The 19,792-nt window shown below is 35.7% G+C and overlaps 1 protein-coding gene across 2 annotated transcripts in view; it reads right to left on the bottom strand.

Moving 5' to 3' along the window:
- LOC150109660 (cardioacceleratory peptide receptor-like) overlaps window positions 1–11,783 on the bottom strand; it is a 77,950-nt gene extending 66,167 nt beyond the window's left edge. For both annotated transcript variants that reach the window (XM_090409585.1, XM_090409591.1), the window contains exon 1: window positions 11,475–11,783. In XM_090409585.1, the coding sequence (XP_090265711.1) occupies window positions 11,475–11,624 (150 nt within the window). In that variant the 5' untranslated portion in view covers window positions 11,625–11,783. The remainder of the gene's footprint in view (window positions 1–11,474) is intronic.
- Between the last annotated feature and the right edge of the window lie 8,009 nt (window positions 11,784–19,792).

Here is a 19,792-nt window from a genome sequence, read left to right as displayed (position 1 = left end):
TCGAGTTCTCTTAGAAGTAGAAAGTCGGATTTAGATAGCTTGTGTTACATTTTGTTATGATGTTTATTGAGGGTTTGGTGTTCATTTTTTTATTTTATTGTTTCTTATAGAAAATCAAAACAAAATACCAAGACACATTGTTTTTTTTTATTAGGTGTGCAATTCGGAACAAAAATAAATTAACATTACTATAGTTATTCGTAGAATAATAGATGAATAGAAGAAAAAGAAGGGGTGTAATTATGACAAGCAATCAGAGTTCTATGAATATAAAATTGTTACTCTTTTTGCGTGTTTTATTCAGTAGGTTTTTCTGTTCTGCAATAATGCGACTTTATTATGCTGACTATCTAATAACCTTCAGATGAAAATCCTTGTAATGATTCCGCATATTTGAAGCCAATCTGAACCAATGTTTTTTTTTCCAAATAAATAAGATCACATCTACTATCGGATGCACTAAGACGACTCGTAACATGATATTCGATGCCAGACATTCTACTGAAAGTGCTGCCATGTAGAGATGCCGGTTCAAAAAGTATCTACAATATAGCTCAAGTGCCCGCCTACCAACCGGCATCTAGCTTACAGTTCTGTGACTAAAGACAACTTTTTTTTAATTCTGAACTTCAAGGAAGTTTATAAGCGTCACGTTGTCTAATAGATGGGCTACGAACAACAAGAAACTTAAAAAAAAATACTAGTCTGGAACGGGTATTTTAGAATGCCTGATGAGTCGATCCTATCATGGATTGGGACTTACGAAATACGTAGGCTGGAAAGATCGTTTGATAAGATGGTTCAGGAACTCTTGGAGGTAATCCGGAACCAAATTAATAAAATATCATCGACCATGGGTAACTCTATCTCCTGTACTGGAAAATATATATTTGGAAGCTTGAATTATCTCAACAACTAACATTCAAGAATACCATTCACCGTGGAGTTAGAAGTTAACGGCTCTCTTCCTTTCCTGGAGGTCAAAACTACACATGTATCAGAAAAACTGAAGAACCACACATACCAACAGATAGCGTCATTCTCAATCTCATTATTACCCACCCAAACAGCTTGGCTTGGCATCATTTCTACATTAGATAGCCATGCTCACTTCCTCATTAGTAAAAAAGAGGAGATTATCAAAGAACTACAGAACTACAGTTTCAGAAAAACAGTTATCGTAAGAGTACGATTAATAAGCTGCTGTTTAATCCATATAATCACAGTACTAAAGATACTAATGATGTAAAAGGTTTTATTTCTCTTATTTATATCAGCTGTGTTTCACTAAAGTTAGCCAAACGTCTCAAAAATACGAGGCGTGTTCAAAAAAAACGTTTTAAATAGCGCGCCAACTGTCATAGAGAGCGCATTGCGACTACTGAGCGCCCCTAGCGGTAGGTTTTGACAACAGACTGCCATTTTCCCCGTTCTGATATTAGAATTAGTCGTCGAATCACATCCGCTGAAGTGAGCCCGTGCACAAGCTGTTCGTTGGATTAGTGACAATGAAAGAGCTTGAAGAACAACGTGTGTGTGTGAAATTTTGCTGCAAACTTGGTTAAAAATTTTAGAGACATTTCAATTGCTTAACCAAGAATACTCAGTGCTAAGAGTGGTTTAAGCGTTGATGAATGAGTCAGTCAAAGATCAAGGTTGATGTTGGTTGTGTTTTTTGATTGGAAAGGCATTGTCCATTATGAATTTGTACTACGTGGTCCGATGATAAACAAATAGTTGTGCCAGGAAGTTTTAGCGCGTTTGAAGGATGCTGTACGCAGGAAGAGGCCTGAATTGTTGGAACACCAGACATGGACGTTGTACCACGACAATGCGCCGCTCCTCATCCGCAATCATATGCCAAAACATCAGCCATCCACTTTGTTCCCCATCCACCCTATTCTCCGGACGTAGCTCCAGCAGACTTTTTCCTCTTTCCCAAAATTAAAACCACTTTGAAAGGACGTCGTTTCCATAGAAGAGATTCAGGAAAATACGATAAGAGAACTGCTCGCCATCACGAAAATGCGTTCCAGGAAGTATTCCAACAATAGAAGAAATGTTGGGAACGTTTTTCGCCAGTGTAGGGGGTTTCTTTGAAGGGAACAGTGCTTAAAGTGAGCAATAAAAAGTCTTCATAGCGAAAGTTCAGTCTTTTTTCTGAATACGTCTTGTATATGAAATGCACAGCTCTTTCATTGCTCTAACGAAACTGCGTTCCTTGCTTCATACAGAAAAACCCAAACATGACAGCATAAACTATCCAAGAGTTTATTGTTTTTGGTGGAACTGCAGTGCGCGATGTTTTGGTCAGAAGGAATAATCCATTGAACTATGTATAGAGGAGCATGAGAGAGCATCAGCTACAGCGATGCATCACCCATCACTGGAGACACCGTTCTATCTAGTCACGATCTTAATTCTACTAACCCCTAAAATGAAGAACCCACCATTCATCTAATAGATCTGTGATGAATCAGAAAATATTTTAGATACTCTGAAGAGCTTGGAAGAGTAATTGTTGAATGGAACAAAAATGTCCTCCATCAATCCACTTTAATACTAAGCTAAGCTGCACTATAACCTCTGATTTTGCTCCTCAGCTATCCAAATGTGGCATACAGAACATGAGATACCCACGTCAAGTTGTCAACAGTTTGGGATCTACATCTCTTTCAAATGTCCGCAATCTGTTTTTAACCTAATATTATGGTAATTGTTCTCTAGTAGTGTATATTTTTTGTATTTATATTTTATCACTTCAATGTTATGCGCCGCATGAAGTCTTCTAGCAAAACGTAATTAGTTGTGCCTTAAAAATTAAACTTTTTTTTTTCTGTTTTGTTATCTATATTTATGTTATATATATATATATGGGGGACACGCATGCATGTGGTGGCCATTGAAGAAGAAGATGTTGGAAGTCGCTGTTATGTTTATATAAAAGTCTACTTTTCAGGATGGACTTTATCGGACACAACGTTCAGATAATCCTTCGAGGACAACCGACCTTCCAGCAATATCAGGAACTCGTTCCGTACCAACAGAACATACCCAATATCATGACACCACCTCCAGAAAGTTGATTCATGTTTACAAGGCAAGCTCGGTTCATTGTTTAATAGGGTGCCACCAAATTCTTTGTGCCATTAGTACATAGCAATGTGTACTGTGACTAGCCGGAACATATGACTTTATTCCAGTCTTCCAGTCACGGCATTCTTGACACTACTTTGGACGAATTTTTCTGTTCTTCCGATCCTCTTCAATTCCCTGCTCATAGTTCTCATACGAAGACGATTTCGTTCCACAGACTGCCTTAGGTCCACAGTTACGTCTCTTAGACAAGCAATCAGGGTTATTTTTCCACTGATTAAACTCCCGAGATATCTTACCTTGTGAGAAACAAGTCAGCTCAGCTTTTCAAAATCGTGGCTCCAACAAGAGGGGCACACACAATGAACCCTTTATATCCGAAAGATAGTTTTTTTTCCCTATTATGATCAACAGCATTGATGATTACTGACCATCAGCATTCTTAAATAGTTGCCTACAACACGTGGTAACGCATGTCACCAAGTATTTTGCAAATACCCTGCATAAGTAAAGTTTACGTACATCTGCATAAAGGTATCTAAATCAGTGGCCAGTATGTGAATATAACAGGATGAAGGAGCGAGTTTGGTGAAGACCATGACAAAAACTCATGGCGAAGTGCCAGTTCATCCTTTAAAAGTTCGAGAATTTAACTTGTAATTCTTTAATCAATAAACGTCGGTTGTAAAATGTGATGAGTTTCCAATAACCGATATATATTTGTCCTTGACCATTCTGCTGGAAACAGGGTCAGGGATACTGCAGCCAAAATTCAGCATATTAACGTAAGAATAGTTAACGAATATGTAAAATGACTAAACACCTTTAGCAAATATTTAACGTGATTAAATATTCCCTATTGATGTTACGCAATTTTGGAAATGTGAGTATTTAGGACGGGGCGGGGATTGGGTAGGGATGATGGAGTATTCGTGGATTTTGTTTGTTTCTTTGGCAATTAGAGCTAACGTAGTCAAGTCTATGAAGTGCATTATGCTATAAATTGCTTGTATTCTTTGTATCTTTCATTCAAAACAAGCTGGGATATTTGTCTGTTTTGCAGGATAAAAAACACGAGATTCTAGAGGAAAAAGAAAGAATCCTCCAGTTCCATATCTCTAGAAGGGTAATTTTCTTACTGACTGAGTTGCAGAATATTTGTCAAGCGCTGCAGCTAACATCGGATTCAATCTGGACGCAGTAGACACATCCTAAATGATTAAAATTTTAGAAGGCTGAAAATTAGAAGCTTGTGTCAGCTGTGACTGTATGCGCAGCAAATAGGAATCACGTTTATGCTAACAGCGCGTCAGAGCAGTGAACATACCGAACTTATAAGACATGATGTCCCGTCACAGCCACGTGGAGCTTTGACGAACGGTCTGTTGAAGAGCTACGACATCGCACTAACTCAGCTAACATGACGATACCTTAAGAGACAGCGCCTGGGGGAAAGTTTCTCAACGAGGGACAACACGACGAATTCGTTACACGAAATTAATAAAACTTCTAAATTAAGATAAGATTTATCACCTTCTCCGGCACGTGCTTCTTATTAGCACTACCATAAATGCCTCAACTTGGCACAATGCTGCACATACGAAGAGTAACAGCTGTTTGTGGGTGGTCGTCCGATGTTTCGTCTCGCACTGGGGGGACGGCTACACGATTAGTAACTGTAAAATATCACGGGCGGACTCGAACATGACATTTATCAGCGTCTGTTCGGACTCCTAGACGCCCTTGTGAACGCTATCCTGAGTAATAAACTGATCCGAAGTAGGTTTTCGTAAAATTGACATTTTTGGTAAGTACAAGCACCTAGTGTTGAAAAGTAAGAAAAATCTCAACCTATTAGTAATTGGAGCTTCTACCATTAAACATCAGGATACAATTTCGGGCGTGAAAGTGTTAATGACGTATCAGGCCGTTCCCGATTTTTCAGATCAGTCATTGTTTATTGCGTCCAAAAGCAAGAACGTCTGTAATTAGGTGAAAAAGACATCGAATAAATTGGTGAAGTTTTTGACTAGAACTGGACATTCATTGATTTTCTTCTGCAGACCTACCATTATCGAAGTCAGCTGGCATCTTATAAATTTATAAACAGTTGGAACAAAGAATACTAAAATATTTATCGTTCTCTCTTTATCAATACAGATATCAAAAAGAAAGCAAGTTTGATTGAAGAGGAAGACATATGAAATATAAATTAAAATTAGGAGTTTATGAATAAAGAATACTTTTTGATACATCACCTTGAAGTGCCTAATAGTAATAATAATAAGAAGAAAAAGAAGAAAGCGTCTCTCCAATACTACTAAGATGTCCCATCGTCTACCAACAAGAGTTGTCTCACATAATTCGAAGCGTGTAATGAGAGAAAAAGCTAATCTTTTTATCGAGTTTTATGAAAGTACATTAGAAAAGTCTGAAGATCTTTAGGCTCCAACTATTGAATGTTTTAGAATCGACTCAGTACACGGCTTCTGTCACTGCGTTAACTTACTGCAACTTTTCCAAGCGTTCTCACTTGTTCTCGTTAAAATAAATCACTCGAAAGTGGGCAATCACAATACTCTCTCGCTCTCTTTCTCTCATTTTAAAGAAAGACAAAGTACTTTAGTTCTTCAGAGAGGAGTATTTTCATTAATGTAGAACGCCATTTAACTAGCAATCAAGTACAGTGATTACCCTTTCATTACAGAATTAGCTCGCTATTAAAATGAAGAGAACAAATACGGATTCTTCTCTGGAGGAGATGTGCCAAAGTAATTTCCGAACCGTAGATCGCTTCATTTAAACTAAATTTAAAGACAATTTCAGAGAGCTATAGTAAAATAACACAAGATGCTTAGATAAAGCCTGTGTTTTGCTAGCCGTCTATATTCAACAGTCTACGGGTTCGAGTCCCGCCGTGGACATGGACGTTTGTGATTATGTTCAGTTAGAAGATGAATTTTGACACCAAATATGAGACGTGCTTATTGGAGGACTAAAGTGGCATGAAAAGTCCATTGCCTAGCCTCTAGAACAGAGTTTCCAGACAGTAAAGAAATAAATAAAAACTATAAAACTAATAAAATATTTAAAATATGTAATTATATAATATAATAAATAATTTAATAGAATAATATACCGTATTTGTATTTAAATATAAAAATATTTTTAAACAACTTTTAATTATTTTAGCATATTGAAAGTAAGAATGTACTATAGATTTAAAAAACGCTTCGTGGGCAGGAGCTCCATAAAAAAATCTGAAATAATGGTATCAAAGTAGGATTCAAAACTCACGCATGTTTTTCATATACATTAATGCATCAGTTCGTCTTTGTGCTGCAATAGGATACTCATCTGCTATTCATGAGACTTGTTTCTTTTATTTCTTCGGTTAGATGTCATTTCTTAGTAATTTCAATATGTGTGGGCACCCTACAAGACTGACGTTAGCCATTTAAAATAATGATACTATTCAAACAGCAAGGAATTAATACCACATAAGCGCTGAATGACATTACGAAGTCGCTCTAATCCCAACATTAAACTGACAATGAAACTCAAAAGCCAGTGAAGTACATCAAATCATTCGGAGTCATTATCCTGTGACGTTTATAATGGGATAAACTAGTGCTCGACTTCTTTCCAGTTCTGTTTTATAAAGAGCATCTGTACTTCCCTTTCCACATCTGCCAAGAATAATGCACTTGCTGTGTACCGTCCTAATACACAGGCTATTAACAGAAAAGAGACATCCTGCAGCATAGAAACTTCTCTTCAAGTCATCTGGTGCTGTCTCTTCTCATATTTTGCTGATAAACTTCCACGCCCAATCCACTCCTTCCTTAGTGGTGCTTTTATCATCTCAGTCACCACTATCGATGACCCTGCTGCCGTTTTCACATTTTTCATTCTCTTTATGACCTCGTCTATATTCTCTTTTATAATATCTGTCGACTTTCTTTTATCTCCTATTGTTAATCTCTAAAGGAATCTCAATGTCACATGTCAATTCTATGTAATCATTAGTTCGATATCTAACTCTAGAATTTTGAGTGCATTTCTATAGCTGTGCATCGTAGAGCAGAGTTCATTTTTTTTCTTCAAATATCTCTTTAAGGTTCTTTGCTCATAATTTACTATTTCTTAGCAGTTATTATAGAATTATTAATAGTACTTTGAGATTATATTACTTTTGCATAATCGTGATAGTTTAACAAAATATTAATGGAAATGCTGTTATAATGGTAATGCAAGTACAAGTATATATACCTGAAATAATAAAAATAAAACGTACACGACACTACGAAAAAACATTAAAAAAACCGCAAACACGTTAAATTAAATCTTCACACTAACTTAGAAAATATGCCACCGTTCAGAAATATGATAACCTCAGTAATCAACGACTAAAGTTCAACTAAAGAATCAGTTTTGATTTCTCTCTTATTCCACATAAATCTATTCAACCAGTTCATCGCCATAACAGCATTGCTAATGCTGTTTGCTATTTCCAAATTTAATTTGCAATAAAGCAATGGTAAAAATAAAAATTAAAGATAATAAAACATGCATTCTTTTAATAAGTTATTTTTTGGGGGAAGATGGACTGAGTCCTTGACTCTTTATCCCTTCATCTGATTGAAGAAAATCTGTGGGTGGGGTGTTATTGAGCTATAAGCTCTGGTCATGGCTGGGTAACGGTAATAGCCCAGCCTCAGTTAAAACTTCATTGGCTACAGCATTGCCATCCATTTCCCTCCCTGAATGCCGATTTTTGTCGCCTCGTACGACATGCATGGGTACAGTGGGGCTATTCTTATCCCGGCCACCAGATAGGGATTTAATAAGTTAATGTTAAAACAAATGTGCCTTTTTCCTGTAAAATATTATTAAATAATAAAAGTGTACTTTTGAAACTTAGGAGAAATTATCGATTATTTCGATATAGAAAGCTATTCCGTGTAAATAAGCATTTTGTATAATTTATCCAAATATTATACATAAGAAAAATACGAATATAATAAATTCTGTTTTTTATTGAAATCGATCGGTTTTATGTAAAAAAGAAATTCTGTTAGTTCATGTCAATTCACAAAAAAAACACGTACAAGGTTGAAAACCATCTGAGCTTCTGCACACAAATTTTATCTTCATGAAACGAAATGGACTATTCATCCTCGATTAAAAATGAGTAGACTTTTTTACTAACTCTTGATGAGCAAACCAATGCATTTAACTTTATTCTTGTACCCGCTAGCAAAGTGAAATGCTTGTCGGTCAGGCTTCATTAGCTCAGTAACTGTTGCAAATTTTCCAAAACGTGTGCTACAGGATTCAGATCGGAACATTGCGAGGTCTACTTGCATTTCGTAAATCATGCGTACTCAACACTTGACAGGATGCATTATCATGCGGTGAATCAACTGGATAAGTTTCCTAAAACAGATAAATCAGAAGCACAGGGGAATGAACGAAAATGCCAATATAATATTTTTATGTTCATTTTTCACAAAGACAAGGAGGAGTACTAGTACAAACTAGGAGAAGCATCCCCATGTACAATACACAAACACATTCTTCTTATTTGAGATGTGCATCGTAATACAGCAATCCATGTCACAATTTTCCGAAGGTCTACTGATCTAATGTGGCGATCTCCGCAAATCAATAATGAACACGTTTTTAGGGAGGGATATGTTTGACTTACGCAAAGCATCCCTTCCATGGAACCCGAGTACAGTACGTAATATTCTGGCAATGACATATACAGCTGTGGATGATTTGATGTCATGATTGAGAGAACATAAAGCATAGAATACCTCACTGTTAACCCTAAATCACATCCTATTTAAAGTAATGCACACATGCGTTACTCTTTTTGTATTTGTTTCCTTGATTTTGCAATTCTCACTGGTAAGCAGTATTCGCTAAAAAACAGGAGTTTCCCATAATTTTGCAGCACAGTGTATTTTTAAATAGTGACATCTGACATATGCCTTGCCTTTTCATTCTATATGGAATAAATAAATTCTATTACGCAGATTAAATGCTAATTCCATTTTAATCTAGCACAGAACCCTCTTGTAGAGTGATGGACCTCCGATGAACAAATTTCCAAGATTGCTTCTAGAAAATGACCACAATTTCTCTCTTTCTCTCTCTCTGCTCTAGTAGATATCGCCAAAGCAAAATAAATTTAACACACACACACACACACACACACACAGGGAGAGAGAGAGAGAGAGAGAGAGAGAGAGAGAGAGAGAGAGAGAGAGAGAGAGAGAGAGAGAGAGAGAGAGAGAGAGAGAGTCTCAGTTAATAAGCTTTTATTTCTTGCTTTCGTCTTTTATCGTTGTTTTTTTGTGAAGTGTTTAGTTTTTTCCCCCTTTGAATCAATCCAGTTTGTTCTTTCTTATCTTCTGTCATGAGTGACTTCAATGCTGCCCATTCTTTTCACCTCTTTTTCAAAGTAATCATAATCATTTCTCCTCACTGTTTGTTCATACGTGTTCATTCAATTACGTCTGTCTGTCTTCTTTGTGCCTTCTTTTGTACTTATTCATGCCTTCTGTGATTCTTTCAACATCATTACAGATGGGCTGCCATAATTAGTTTCTACTTGTCTTGTTAGTTATCGCAATTGTTTTTGATGTAGAAATTTTAATTTTATGGATTTACCTTTTTTATTCCATTAATGAACAACACTTTATTCCACAAAACAATAACTTTCCTTATCCTTAAGTCCTTATAAGGACTGGCTTAAAGGGGCGAAGCAAGAATGCTTTTCATCTTCCCCGTTATCTGTAGAGGACAGTGTAGGGATAAGGTGTTATTGAGCTATTAAACCTCTGATCGTGGCAGGAGGGTAACAGCAATAGCCAAGCCTCGGTTAGAACTTCATTGGCTACAGCATTGCTATCCATTACCCTCCAAGGGTAATAATCACTGCATCTCACGGTCGACTTATCCACAATAATTTTCTTAAAGTTCTTAAAAGAACTGGGCGATGGACTGAGTCCTTGACTCTTGATCACGTCATCTGGATGAAAAAAATCTTTGTGGATGGGGTGTTATTGAGCTAAAAGCTCTAGTCATGGCTGGGTAACGGCAATAGCCAAGCCTTAGTTAAAACTTCATTGGTTACTGCATTGCCATTCGTTATCCCGGAAGTCCTAAAAGAACTTTAGGTTGTGAAGAATGTGAAGAATCTTCACCGACATCGCCACAACAATTTTAATTTGATTCCTGCTATTTTAAAAGAAGTTATGTTAAAAATTAAAAGGAGTTCTAAATATTTATAAAAAAAGATATATTAATAAAATAAAATAAATAAATTTTTTGGAATATTAAATATAATTTAAGTTTCAAAAATGTTTCATAGAAATTTTAATATTTAATTAATTATTCAGTTCGAAAATAGTAAAAATATATTAATATTTTGGCAACCCCTGTTCAGGAGATTTTATTCCAATGTGTGTGTGTGTGTTCATGCCCATTACAGTCACTGAATTATTTCACTCACAATTTACTAACTTTTTTTGCAAGAACATTATTTTTTAAAATATAAAAATGGCGTTTTAGGCTGTCGTGTGAATTGTTTTATTTATTTATTTATTTATTTATTTTTACTGACTCGAAAGACGCGTCTCCTTAAAAATCTCTGTGCAGTAAAATTTCTTCATTCTTTAAGTCCTATCAGTCAAGGAAGTTTATAAGATCGCTTAAACTTTTCAATCTCCCTATCCTTCCCAAAGCGAGGAAACATTTTTTTTTTTATTCTTTTACTGAATGACAGAGATTTAAAGAGAACATTCCAGCGGAATAGCCATCTGCTGTTCGTTTTACTTCGCGCGACACTAACGCCCTCTTTATTTACAAAAGCTGTAGTTATGCTTTAAGACAGTTTCTCTTTGAGGTAGCAGTCATAACTGACATTAATAAGAGACTTCCTTTTGATATTTTCTTGCTCAGGAACATGTTCAAGTAGTAGACTAGTGTTTATTCAGATATACAATGGTTCCACTGTAACGTTCCGAAAAATTCCAGACTTTATTGCATTTAAAATAACAAGAGATATTTTAGTACTATAAATGTTCTCCACTTAACAAACTTTATTGACATTTGAAATAAACAATAATCCTTGTTATCAATCTATGAATTAGCTATTTTTTTTTCATTTAAAATGTAATTTTCAAATTCAAAAAAATATTAAATATTATTATTTATTAATTATGCTTTCAATACTTCGTTTTTTATGAGATTATGGCAGGCTTATGTTGTTTATAACTCTCGTTATCCCCAGGAAGTAGGTAAGAACTTATAATTACAGAAGAGTTATCAGCATTTGCTTTTTTTTTACCTAAAATTACACTTACCTGATAGAAATAGTAAAATTCAAATTCGTCTGATTTATTGGCGATGTTCCCTGTGACGTTGATTGATGTGTTGCCTCCTTGAATGCTATGAAGGGCTGCATCCACCATCTCTGCAATACTTGTGGAAAAGTTCCCACTGACTGGATCCATCGTTAAAATTATCTCCTGAGGATTAATTTACCATCATCCAGTACATACTGAGGGCATCTCTTCTCTTGGAAAATTTACCCTACCGGACATCCCTATTTTACACTGAGTTACAACCAGTAAAACTTTTTTTACTGTTTTTCAGCAAAGGAAATAAAAAATTAGTTGAATGAAGTCAGTGGCCTTGTAGTTTTCCACGGCAAAGATTCTGTTGTGAACTTCACTACGCTCCGCGTGTGATAGGACCCAGCTGTGTCACAACACTTTTCCAAAAGACACCTCAGTGGGCGTGGGGTTCCAACATTCCTCTCCTATCAGCCTTTAAATGTGAACTCTGACGTCACACGCAGCAACTTTTAAGCATGCGTAGGCAGTTACGTTCGTACAAGTGTCCGGCGGAAAGCTGGCATCTGCGGCGCGTTCTCTATCGTCGAAGATTGCTGTCCTTAGTGCGCTTCGTGATTGTATGATACGACCGGCGCTACTGACTCAACGCAGTAAAGCTGGACGGGCTATTTAATAGAGCTCAGTTCTTCATGTATGTTTGCTCTGTCACAAAGTTAGTAAAAAAAAGTGCACATGTTCTTATGGATATCAAGATATGAATCTCCACGCATTGCCCATAAATAAATAGTTATTTTACTTTAAAATATCACCTCCTCTAGGTGATAGTTTAATCCAATTTAGAATCAAATCAAAATTATTTAATTTAATGACATTGCAAATATTACTCATAATCGTTGCTTTAGAATTGGATTAATTATCTCTGTAAAGAGCAGACAACTTTAATGATAAACGATAGACATTGCAAACAGCGATTGCAAGGCCCCCTGGAAACAAAAAAATGTGTACAATTTTTTTTTACGAATTTTTTGAAGTGTACTTATTTCTTTCCAATTTGCTCTTTAAATTAAATATATGTTTAAATTAAATTAATGTTGCCAGTTCAAGATTTTTAAGTGTATTGAACATTAGCTTGTCGCATGGATTCTTTAGTCTAATAAATGGTTTTAAATTTTTTTAATTAAACTTATAAATTGAAGTAAAATATTCGCGGTTATATTATTACAGATATAAAACATAGTTAATTTAATTAAAATTGTTAACACATTTTTGAATAAGAATAAAATTTTTAATAAGGAAATTTATCCTTCAGATTTGAAATATTGAATTCTATTTGTAAATTCATTATTATAGAAAGAGAATAATTTTATATATTTTTAAATTAATTAAACTGACTAACTCAAGGTAGTGAGAATATTATCTTAAGTAAATTTACTTGTTAAAATATGTGCCATACAGCCCGAGGTAAATCAATCTATCTTCTTACGAACATAATCATTGCAGCTCATCGATTTCTTTCTCTGATAAAAACAGTAACTATAATTTCTTGTGCTCGTTTTTTTTCCTTTTTGGAGGCGAATAATAATATTGAAACTGTATCATTTATTTTTAACAAGATAGTCGGAAACGAAATAGACTTTTGACACAGTAAGTTCAAATTTCCCAGAAAAGGAGTGCACATCTTTAGTTAGTCCATTTCGTTCAGTGTAAAATGCTTCTGATTTTATTTTAGTTTATGTACCACCCTTCAAAACAGAATTTCAGAAATACTTAAACGTGTTTCCGCTAAATGTTTCTCTTAATATTAACACACAACTGATATAAGTATATTCAATGAGAGTTTATACACAAATGAAAGCAAAAGATAGACTTCATAATCTTGAGTGCAGCTAGTCTTGTTAGAAATATCCAATATTTACTTCTCCTACAAGGTTTATCGATATCCCCCTTGATGCCTCCCCCCCTTAGTAACGTAGTGTCAATGAACCATCTCCCATGAGAAGTTATGTTTACCACATCTGCGAGTATTTCCTGTCTGGAAGAAACGCAGAATCACCCGAACAAATTATATAAATAGCACCCAATTAGTACATTGAAGTGATATCAGCCAACTAAATACTGCCTCTGTTGACCATCTAGAATTCTGAGAGTGCCGTCATAAAGTATTAGCGATGGAGTGAGAAGTCCACATCTTCAAGAATTCTGAGGATACTCAAGATTCTGTCTATGTAAGAATAATCTACCTCATCACGGTACGATGAAGTTAAATAAGAAGCTTTCATCTGTAAATGAAATATCGCACTTATTTATTCACGTTGCTAATAGAAAACCATGATCGGATATCAATACGGTTAAGCCAATCATGGCAATGAATGTGGACATATTACGATGCATCTAAGTAAAAGGAATCGACTTCCTTTAGATATCAGATGTTTGCAGCACGATAAAGAATACCCAACCCTTACCAGACACCAGAGTAATGAGCTAAGAAAGAAAAATAGACAGTCAACTTTGTCTTGACACTTAACAGCCAAGAAAAGAAATATGCGATGCACACAAGTAAGCGGCCGATAAAGGGGAATGGGATCCATTTACAAGAGACGCACTCGGATGAGAAGAATTGTTAATAAACACGGCGCAATGTATTCACTTATCTGATTTCCTCCTCAATTTTTGTCTCCTGCACACTTGCAAGGAAACAGGGTATGAAACACTGAACACCGTATTCGCATGACTAATACTGCACTCAGAAGCGATTCATATGCAAAACCAATAAACATGGAGAGCATTTCTCATGCAAACGCTTACCCAGTGAGAAAATTCATTCCTATACTAGCCAATATGTTTAAGCAGGTTTCGTAATCTAGAATCTATACTTAACTGTTAGTTGCTACTGTAATAAATTCAAATGTTTACTACAAAGATATCAAAGTTTGGTGCCTAATTGTGAAATGAGGTACCAAGGAAAGTATAACCAAGAGTTGTTGGTAGAAAAAGTCAACTTTTCAAACACCTTTTCAAGTCCTCCAAATGAGTTCATCATGAGAGATTTATCCAATATATTAGCACGATTATAGTGAACCAGGAGCTATGTGACCACTATATTGTGGCAATTAATGGCAATGTTTCTCCTGTTGGTGGGTAAAATTCTAGCTTCCAAGAGGAATAACCCAGTCACCCTTTTTGATACGGGTGGGTTTTTCTAAATACTATAAATCTCTTAAAAGAATTCGAAGTCTGGTTCATTTCAAACGAAAGGAACACCTCGAGTCGTTCTCCTAACTCTGCTCCACAGGTTTCTGTATTATCAGAGTAGAAGCTATGAATCTTTAATCCATGAATTACAAAGCAGCAAACCTAATCCATGCAAAAAGACGCAATTCACATCATTACACTGCCATCATGAAACCTTTTTTTTTCAATAAGCAACCCAAGTAAAATGTTTCGTATTCTTGGCTCTTTAACACACTGAAATGGCGATTAAATAGGAACAGCACTTGGGTTCGTTGCTCCATAGGACTGATTCTCATTGAACCAAGTTCCACGTTTTGTGAGGTCCTCCTCTCAAATAGCGTGTTTTTATCGTTCCTCTTTAAAACACTGAAATCTTTTCATTTCGAAATGACTTCAAGCAAGCTACTGATATCACCTACATAAGCCAATTAAATTGAGGTATTGCATGTTCGCATCCATTTTGTCTCCCGTTAGAAGAGCCTTGTGATAGGGCAGTGTCTATTAGTGCTACGTCTTTTATGTATTGATAGACTTAAACTATGTATACTTTCACTATACCTTTCTAGAAAAAAAAAACATAGATGAAACATAGCTTCAAAGATACCTAACAAAGATAACTTGCAAGAGAAAACATACTGAATACACAAAGAAAAGAAAGACATTCATTGATAACACGAAATTATCATCAAATATCTGAGATAGAAAATTTTAGATCATCAATGATAGAATACATAAATTCAAAAAGATAAAATAAATATTGTTACCTTTATTTCAAGAGCCAGGAGCTGAAAGGATGAACGTGAGTAGCTTAAACCTGAAAGGAAAAAACGAAAGAAAGAATGAAAACTCTGAGGACTTATGACATCGATCAAACTCAAATCGGAATGATTGTCTAACCTTACCAAACGTTTGAGTGATTTTAATTATTACTAATTGTAAATTTCTACGCTATCACTATTCAGGTATAAAAACTATTCACCCATCTAAGTCCTATTTCTTGTAATGAAATTTCTATTCGAAATATTGTATGTGAAAGAGAGAGAGAGAAATTCATTCATCCTTACCAGGACAAGCATTTATGTCAGAGCATCGAAGTATGATGTTTTCATGATGTATTTAACATATTACATCATTTTCGATAGTAGTTCCTCTCCCTTTCCCGATTGAACATCGATCCAGTTTCTAATTGCCATCCGTAAAACCTCTTTAACTCCATTTATTAAACGTTACCTTGATTGAAATTTAAAAGAGAAGCAAAGTCGTAAATTTATTCAGTTAGCCTTTGTTTTTGTTGCCAACTGTTTCCCAAAATGGAAATATTTGGATATTGATATCTACAGGTTTTAATTAAGATGGAAATCCATTATTTGCTTTGGCCTTTATTTTTATCATTTTAAATATGAAGTACTGATATAAGTAAATTTTTAAAACCCGAATGATGTTTCAAGTGATGGTTAATAAATCATTTGGTAGTCAATGGGAAAATACAGACATTGAAATCGGTATTAATTGGAATTACAACCGAAATAACTAAACTTATGAGGTCAGGCAATAAGGACAGCGTAACAACTGTTGAGGAGTATTAAGAAGAGATGTTGGAGGACCAATTTATTCTATGCTTTAGAATTAGTAGCGAAGTCATTGAATAGAGTGGCATGCCTGATTATCTCAAGTTTATTTAATTAGCATGGGAAAGATGAAAGCTTGCTTATCTGCAGTTAGTGCAGGAGAGGTGATGTTCGTGTTTAGTTTGCCATTTATGTAAGTTAATCTAGTAGGAACTGGAAGGTCGTGGACTACTGGAGGCTATAACATGAATATGGAAGCGAACACGGTGTCGACAACTGGACCGGGAAAGAATTTGAAGACTACATTGAGCATGTAAAATTGTTAATATGGAGATACTAGCATCAAACTCTTCCTTTATTCAATACAAGAATGCTGTATTCTCTTCAAATTACATATGGACAGAACCGACAGCGACAGAAGAGAATAAAGATATTTGTGCAGCTCTTCTTTACTTGTAGCTATGATGAACTATGAAAAAGAATTTTCCTAATCTACAGAGAATGCATCCCATTCCTATTCTCTCTCTATTAAAAACTTTACTTTCCCTACTATATTTTTCAATTCTTTCTACTTCTCCAACCTTCTTTTTTTTTGCATTTTGTTCAAGTATTCACGTCGCACTATCCATTAGCCGATTCATTTTTCATATCTCCCCAACTTCACAAGGCTTTTATAGCTACACTTATTAAATAAATTCAAGAAATCTGTCTGGCAACTTCGATATTTTTCATATTTTCCGTCGCTATTACCTCTGTAATCAACCTTGAAATATATTGGGCAGACATAAAATTTGTAAGAATGTCTCCGTCTGATATTCTATCCAAGAAAAGGTCTGCATTTACTTAGACTCTTCTTATCAATACCACCTAAAGCTATGTCTTCCATTAATGATCTTCTTTCGAGAGAACATAACAAAGTATTACAAATAAAAATGCACATAAATTTTCATGTGAAGTGTACGAATCTGTCTCACTGCTACCATTTCCAAGGCTACAGGAAAGCAATCCACATTCACAGACAACATCATTCACAGACCTAATAAAACGTATCCTCAAAGAGAAGAACCATTTATGTCATTGAAATAAATTAAGATTGCGTAGCATTATTTTCTTTCTTCTTCATTAATCTAATCTTTTTAGTCATAAGCTAGCCCACAACGGATATGACGCACACAAAAAAATCATCACTTTAATGTTACCCGCCATTCTATTTAATATTAGTGTAATCAAAGCAGAAACAAAATGACAAGTCTCCCCATCCCATTAGGCAAACGCAATTGAAAAAAAAGAAAGTAAAAAACGACCGACGACACAATTCTCAGCAGTGCATTTGATTTTGTTGCACTGTTATTAACGGAGCTCATCTTTACCTAAAAATCATCTAAATAAAGTAAACCGACAAGATGACATAACAGTAATAATAAACAAGCAAACTATCAAACCAAACTATTACCATCAATAAATGCAAAATCACCTACACAGAATTCGAGGTGGACATCTCTACCAACAAACGATCCCCAGCATTTAGACAATTATCTAAATTAAAGACGCAGTAACCCAAGAAAAGCATGGAAACCATTGTCTACGACAAAGGCATTCATGCATATTGCTCCCCAAATATCTCGTTAAATCTAAATTAAATCGATCTCATAGGAAAGTTCTCATCAAAATGCAGTATCTTATCCCGCTGTCCATCCTCATGCATTACAGATAACTCCTGTTCTCATACTGAATACGTAAATGAACTAATCTCAACTATCTCCTCGCACTTCAGTTGATCTAAATCTCTCTGTCGAGAAATTGAATCTCTAAGTCTTTGGCTCTCTCAGTAAGTCTTTGGCTTTCCTATAAACTTCGAAATAGCTTGTTAACTCACAGATCTCTTCATAGACTACCTGGAGAACTCTCTCTCTCTCTCTCTCTCTCTCTCTCTCTCTCTCTCTCAAGATGATGTTTCCTTTCTGTTGAAGCAACCAGAATAACATTCTTATCATCAACGTTGCATCAATTCAAAATCTAATCAAGTCCCCAAATTCGCCCTCGATATAAAACAAAACTCCATAACTTTGCGAAATTTTCCATAACAGACTGTCACAGTCATGTGAACTTTCAAATATAAGAAATCTATCGCAATGATTCTTGCTATCTACTGAAGATTAAAAAAAAAACCTGTTCTAAATAGAAATTGCGTTACAATTTCAAATAAGCCTCATACCCCAACATAGCTACGCTTTCTGATAAGAGAAGATGTTAATCTGGCATCCGCCACACCCACATCCGTCCATCTGCTCGGTAGCAGGTATAGTGTAATTCATCGCTACATAACACGGCTTTTCAAGCTTCCATGTCCTACTGTATACGCCCTTTTGCACCACTGAAGGCAACGAAAGAGAATGCCAAGTTTCTTGGATGCTGAGGAGACTCTTGTGTTCGTTTGGGTAATGTGTGGTATGCACATTGCTGTCCTACCATGGAAACTCATGTTGTGAGCCTCGGTTCTGAATGTTTTTGTGCATATTCGTGTTCCAGTCGATGCCTGGAACTCCACATTGAACGTGTATGAAGCAAATAGCTATTCTTAAATATTATCCTTCATAGCATCGTACGGTCTCGTTCGGGTAGAACTTGCAATTGACTCCCTGCGCTTTCATCTCAGTATGGTATCACTGATCTGATTGTTGACCTCTTTCAATCTCTGTCAGTTCCCTTCTCGCAGAGATTTCACCCAGACGTAGTTCCACAGACTTGGGAGCATCATATTCCTCCAATTTATACAGGCTAGATTTCCCATCCCTCTAAGGTGAGATTCCAAACCAGATTTCTTGTCTGTTATGTTAACGTAGGTAGGTGGGTATTCTGGTTTTTATGCCGTCTAAAGTGCTTCCACTGTCACTGTAAACTGTTGCCATCTTTTGATGCGAGGTCTTGAACTCTAATTCCTGGAAATATGTCAGTGAATAAACTATTGCTAGTTGTTCTGCTTGGTTGTTTGAACAGAGGGGATGCAGTCTAGAGCAGCGTTCTTGTGTAATGGACTATTTGTAATATGCTATGAGAGAATAATCGACGTTATTCCTTTTGTTTCACTCCCGTCAGTATATATATGATATTCGTCAGTCACTTTCAGCGCTTTAGTATGTTTTTTTTTTTTCTGATTGAAGTGACTTACTGCAGTGAATTCGGAGTTCGTAGTTTGGATCATTATTGTAATTTCTGTTATATCTTCTGGAAGGTGACTTTAGGATTCTGGCATCTTCAGGCAGATCTGTGTTTAGACCATCAATAACGCAAACTGCCTCCAAAGATATTGTCCTGTATCTTTTAATTATTTATTTAGCTTATAGTAAAGAGTTGGTTGAGTGTAAAATAGGCTCTAGAACGAAAGAGAATGCCAGGTTTCTTGGATGTTGAGGAAGCTCTTGATGCGGCGTGTTTATGCCTTGAAAGACTGGAGGTAAGCGTTAGTCCAAGCAAAGAGTGATTTTGTATGATGATTTGTTTAATAAGTGTCTAGCATAGTGGTTC

This window comes from Typopeltis vanoorti, chromosome 2, assembly GCF_054136105.1.
Source record: "Typopeltis vanoorti isolate ZY-2024b chromosome 2, IOZ_Tvanoo_1.0, whole genome shotgun sequence".
Classification (NCBI taxonomy): Eukaryota; Metazoa; Arthropoda; class Arachnida; order Uropygi; family Thelyphonidae; genus Typopeltis; species Typopeltis vanoorti.
The sequence above is the reverse complement of the archived record's forward strand: the minus strand, read 5'-3'. Positions and strand labels throughout refer to the sequence as shown.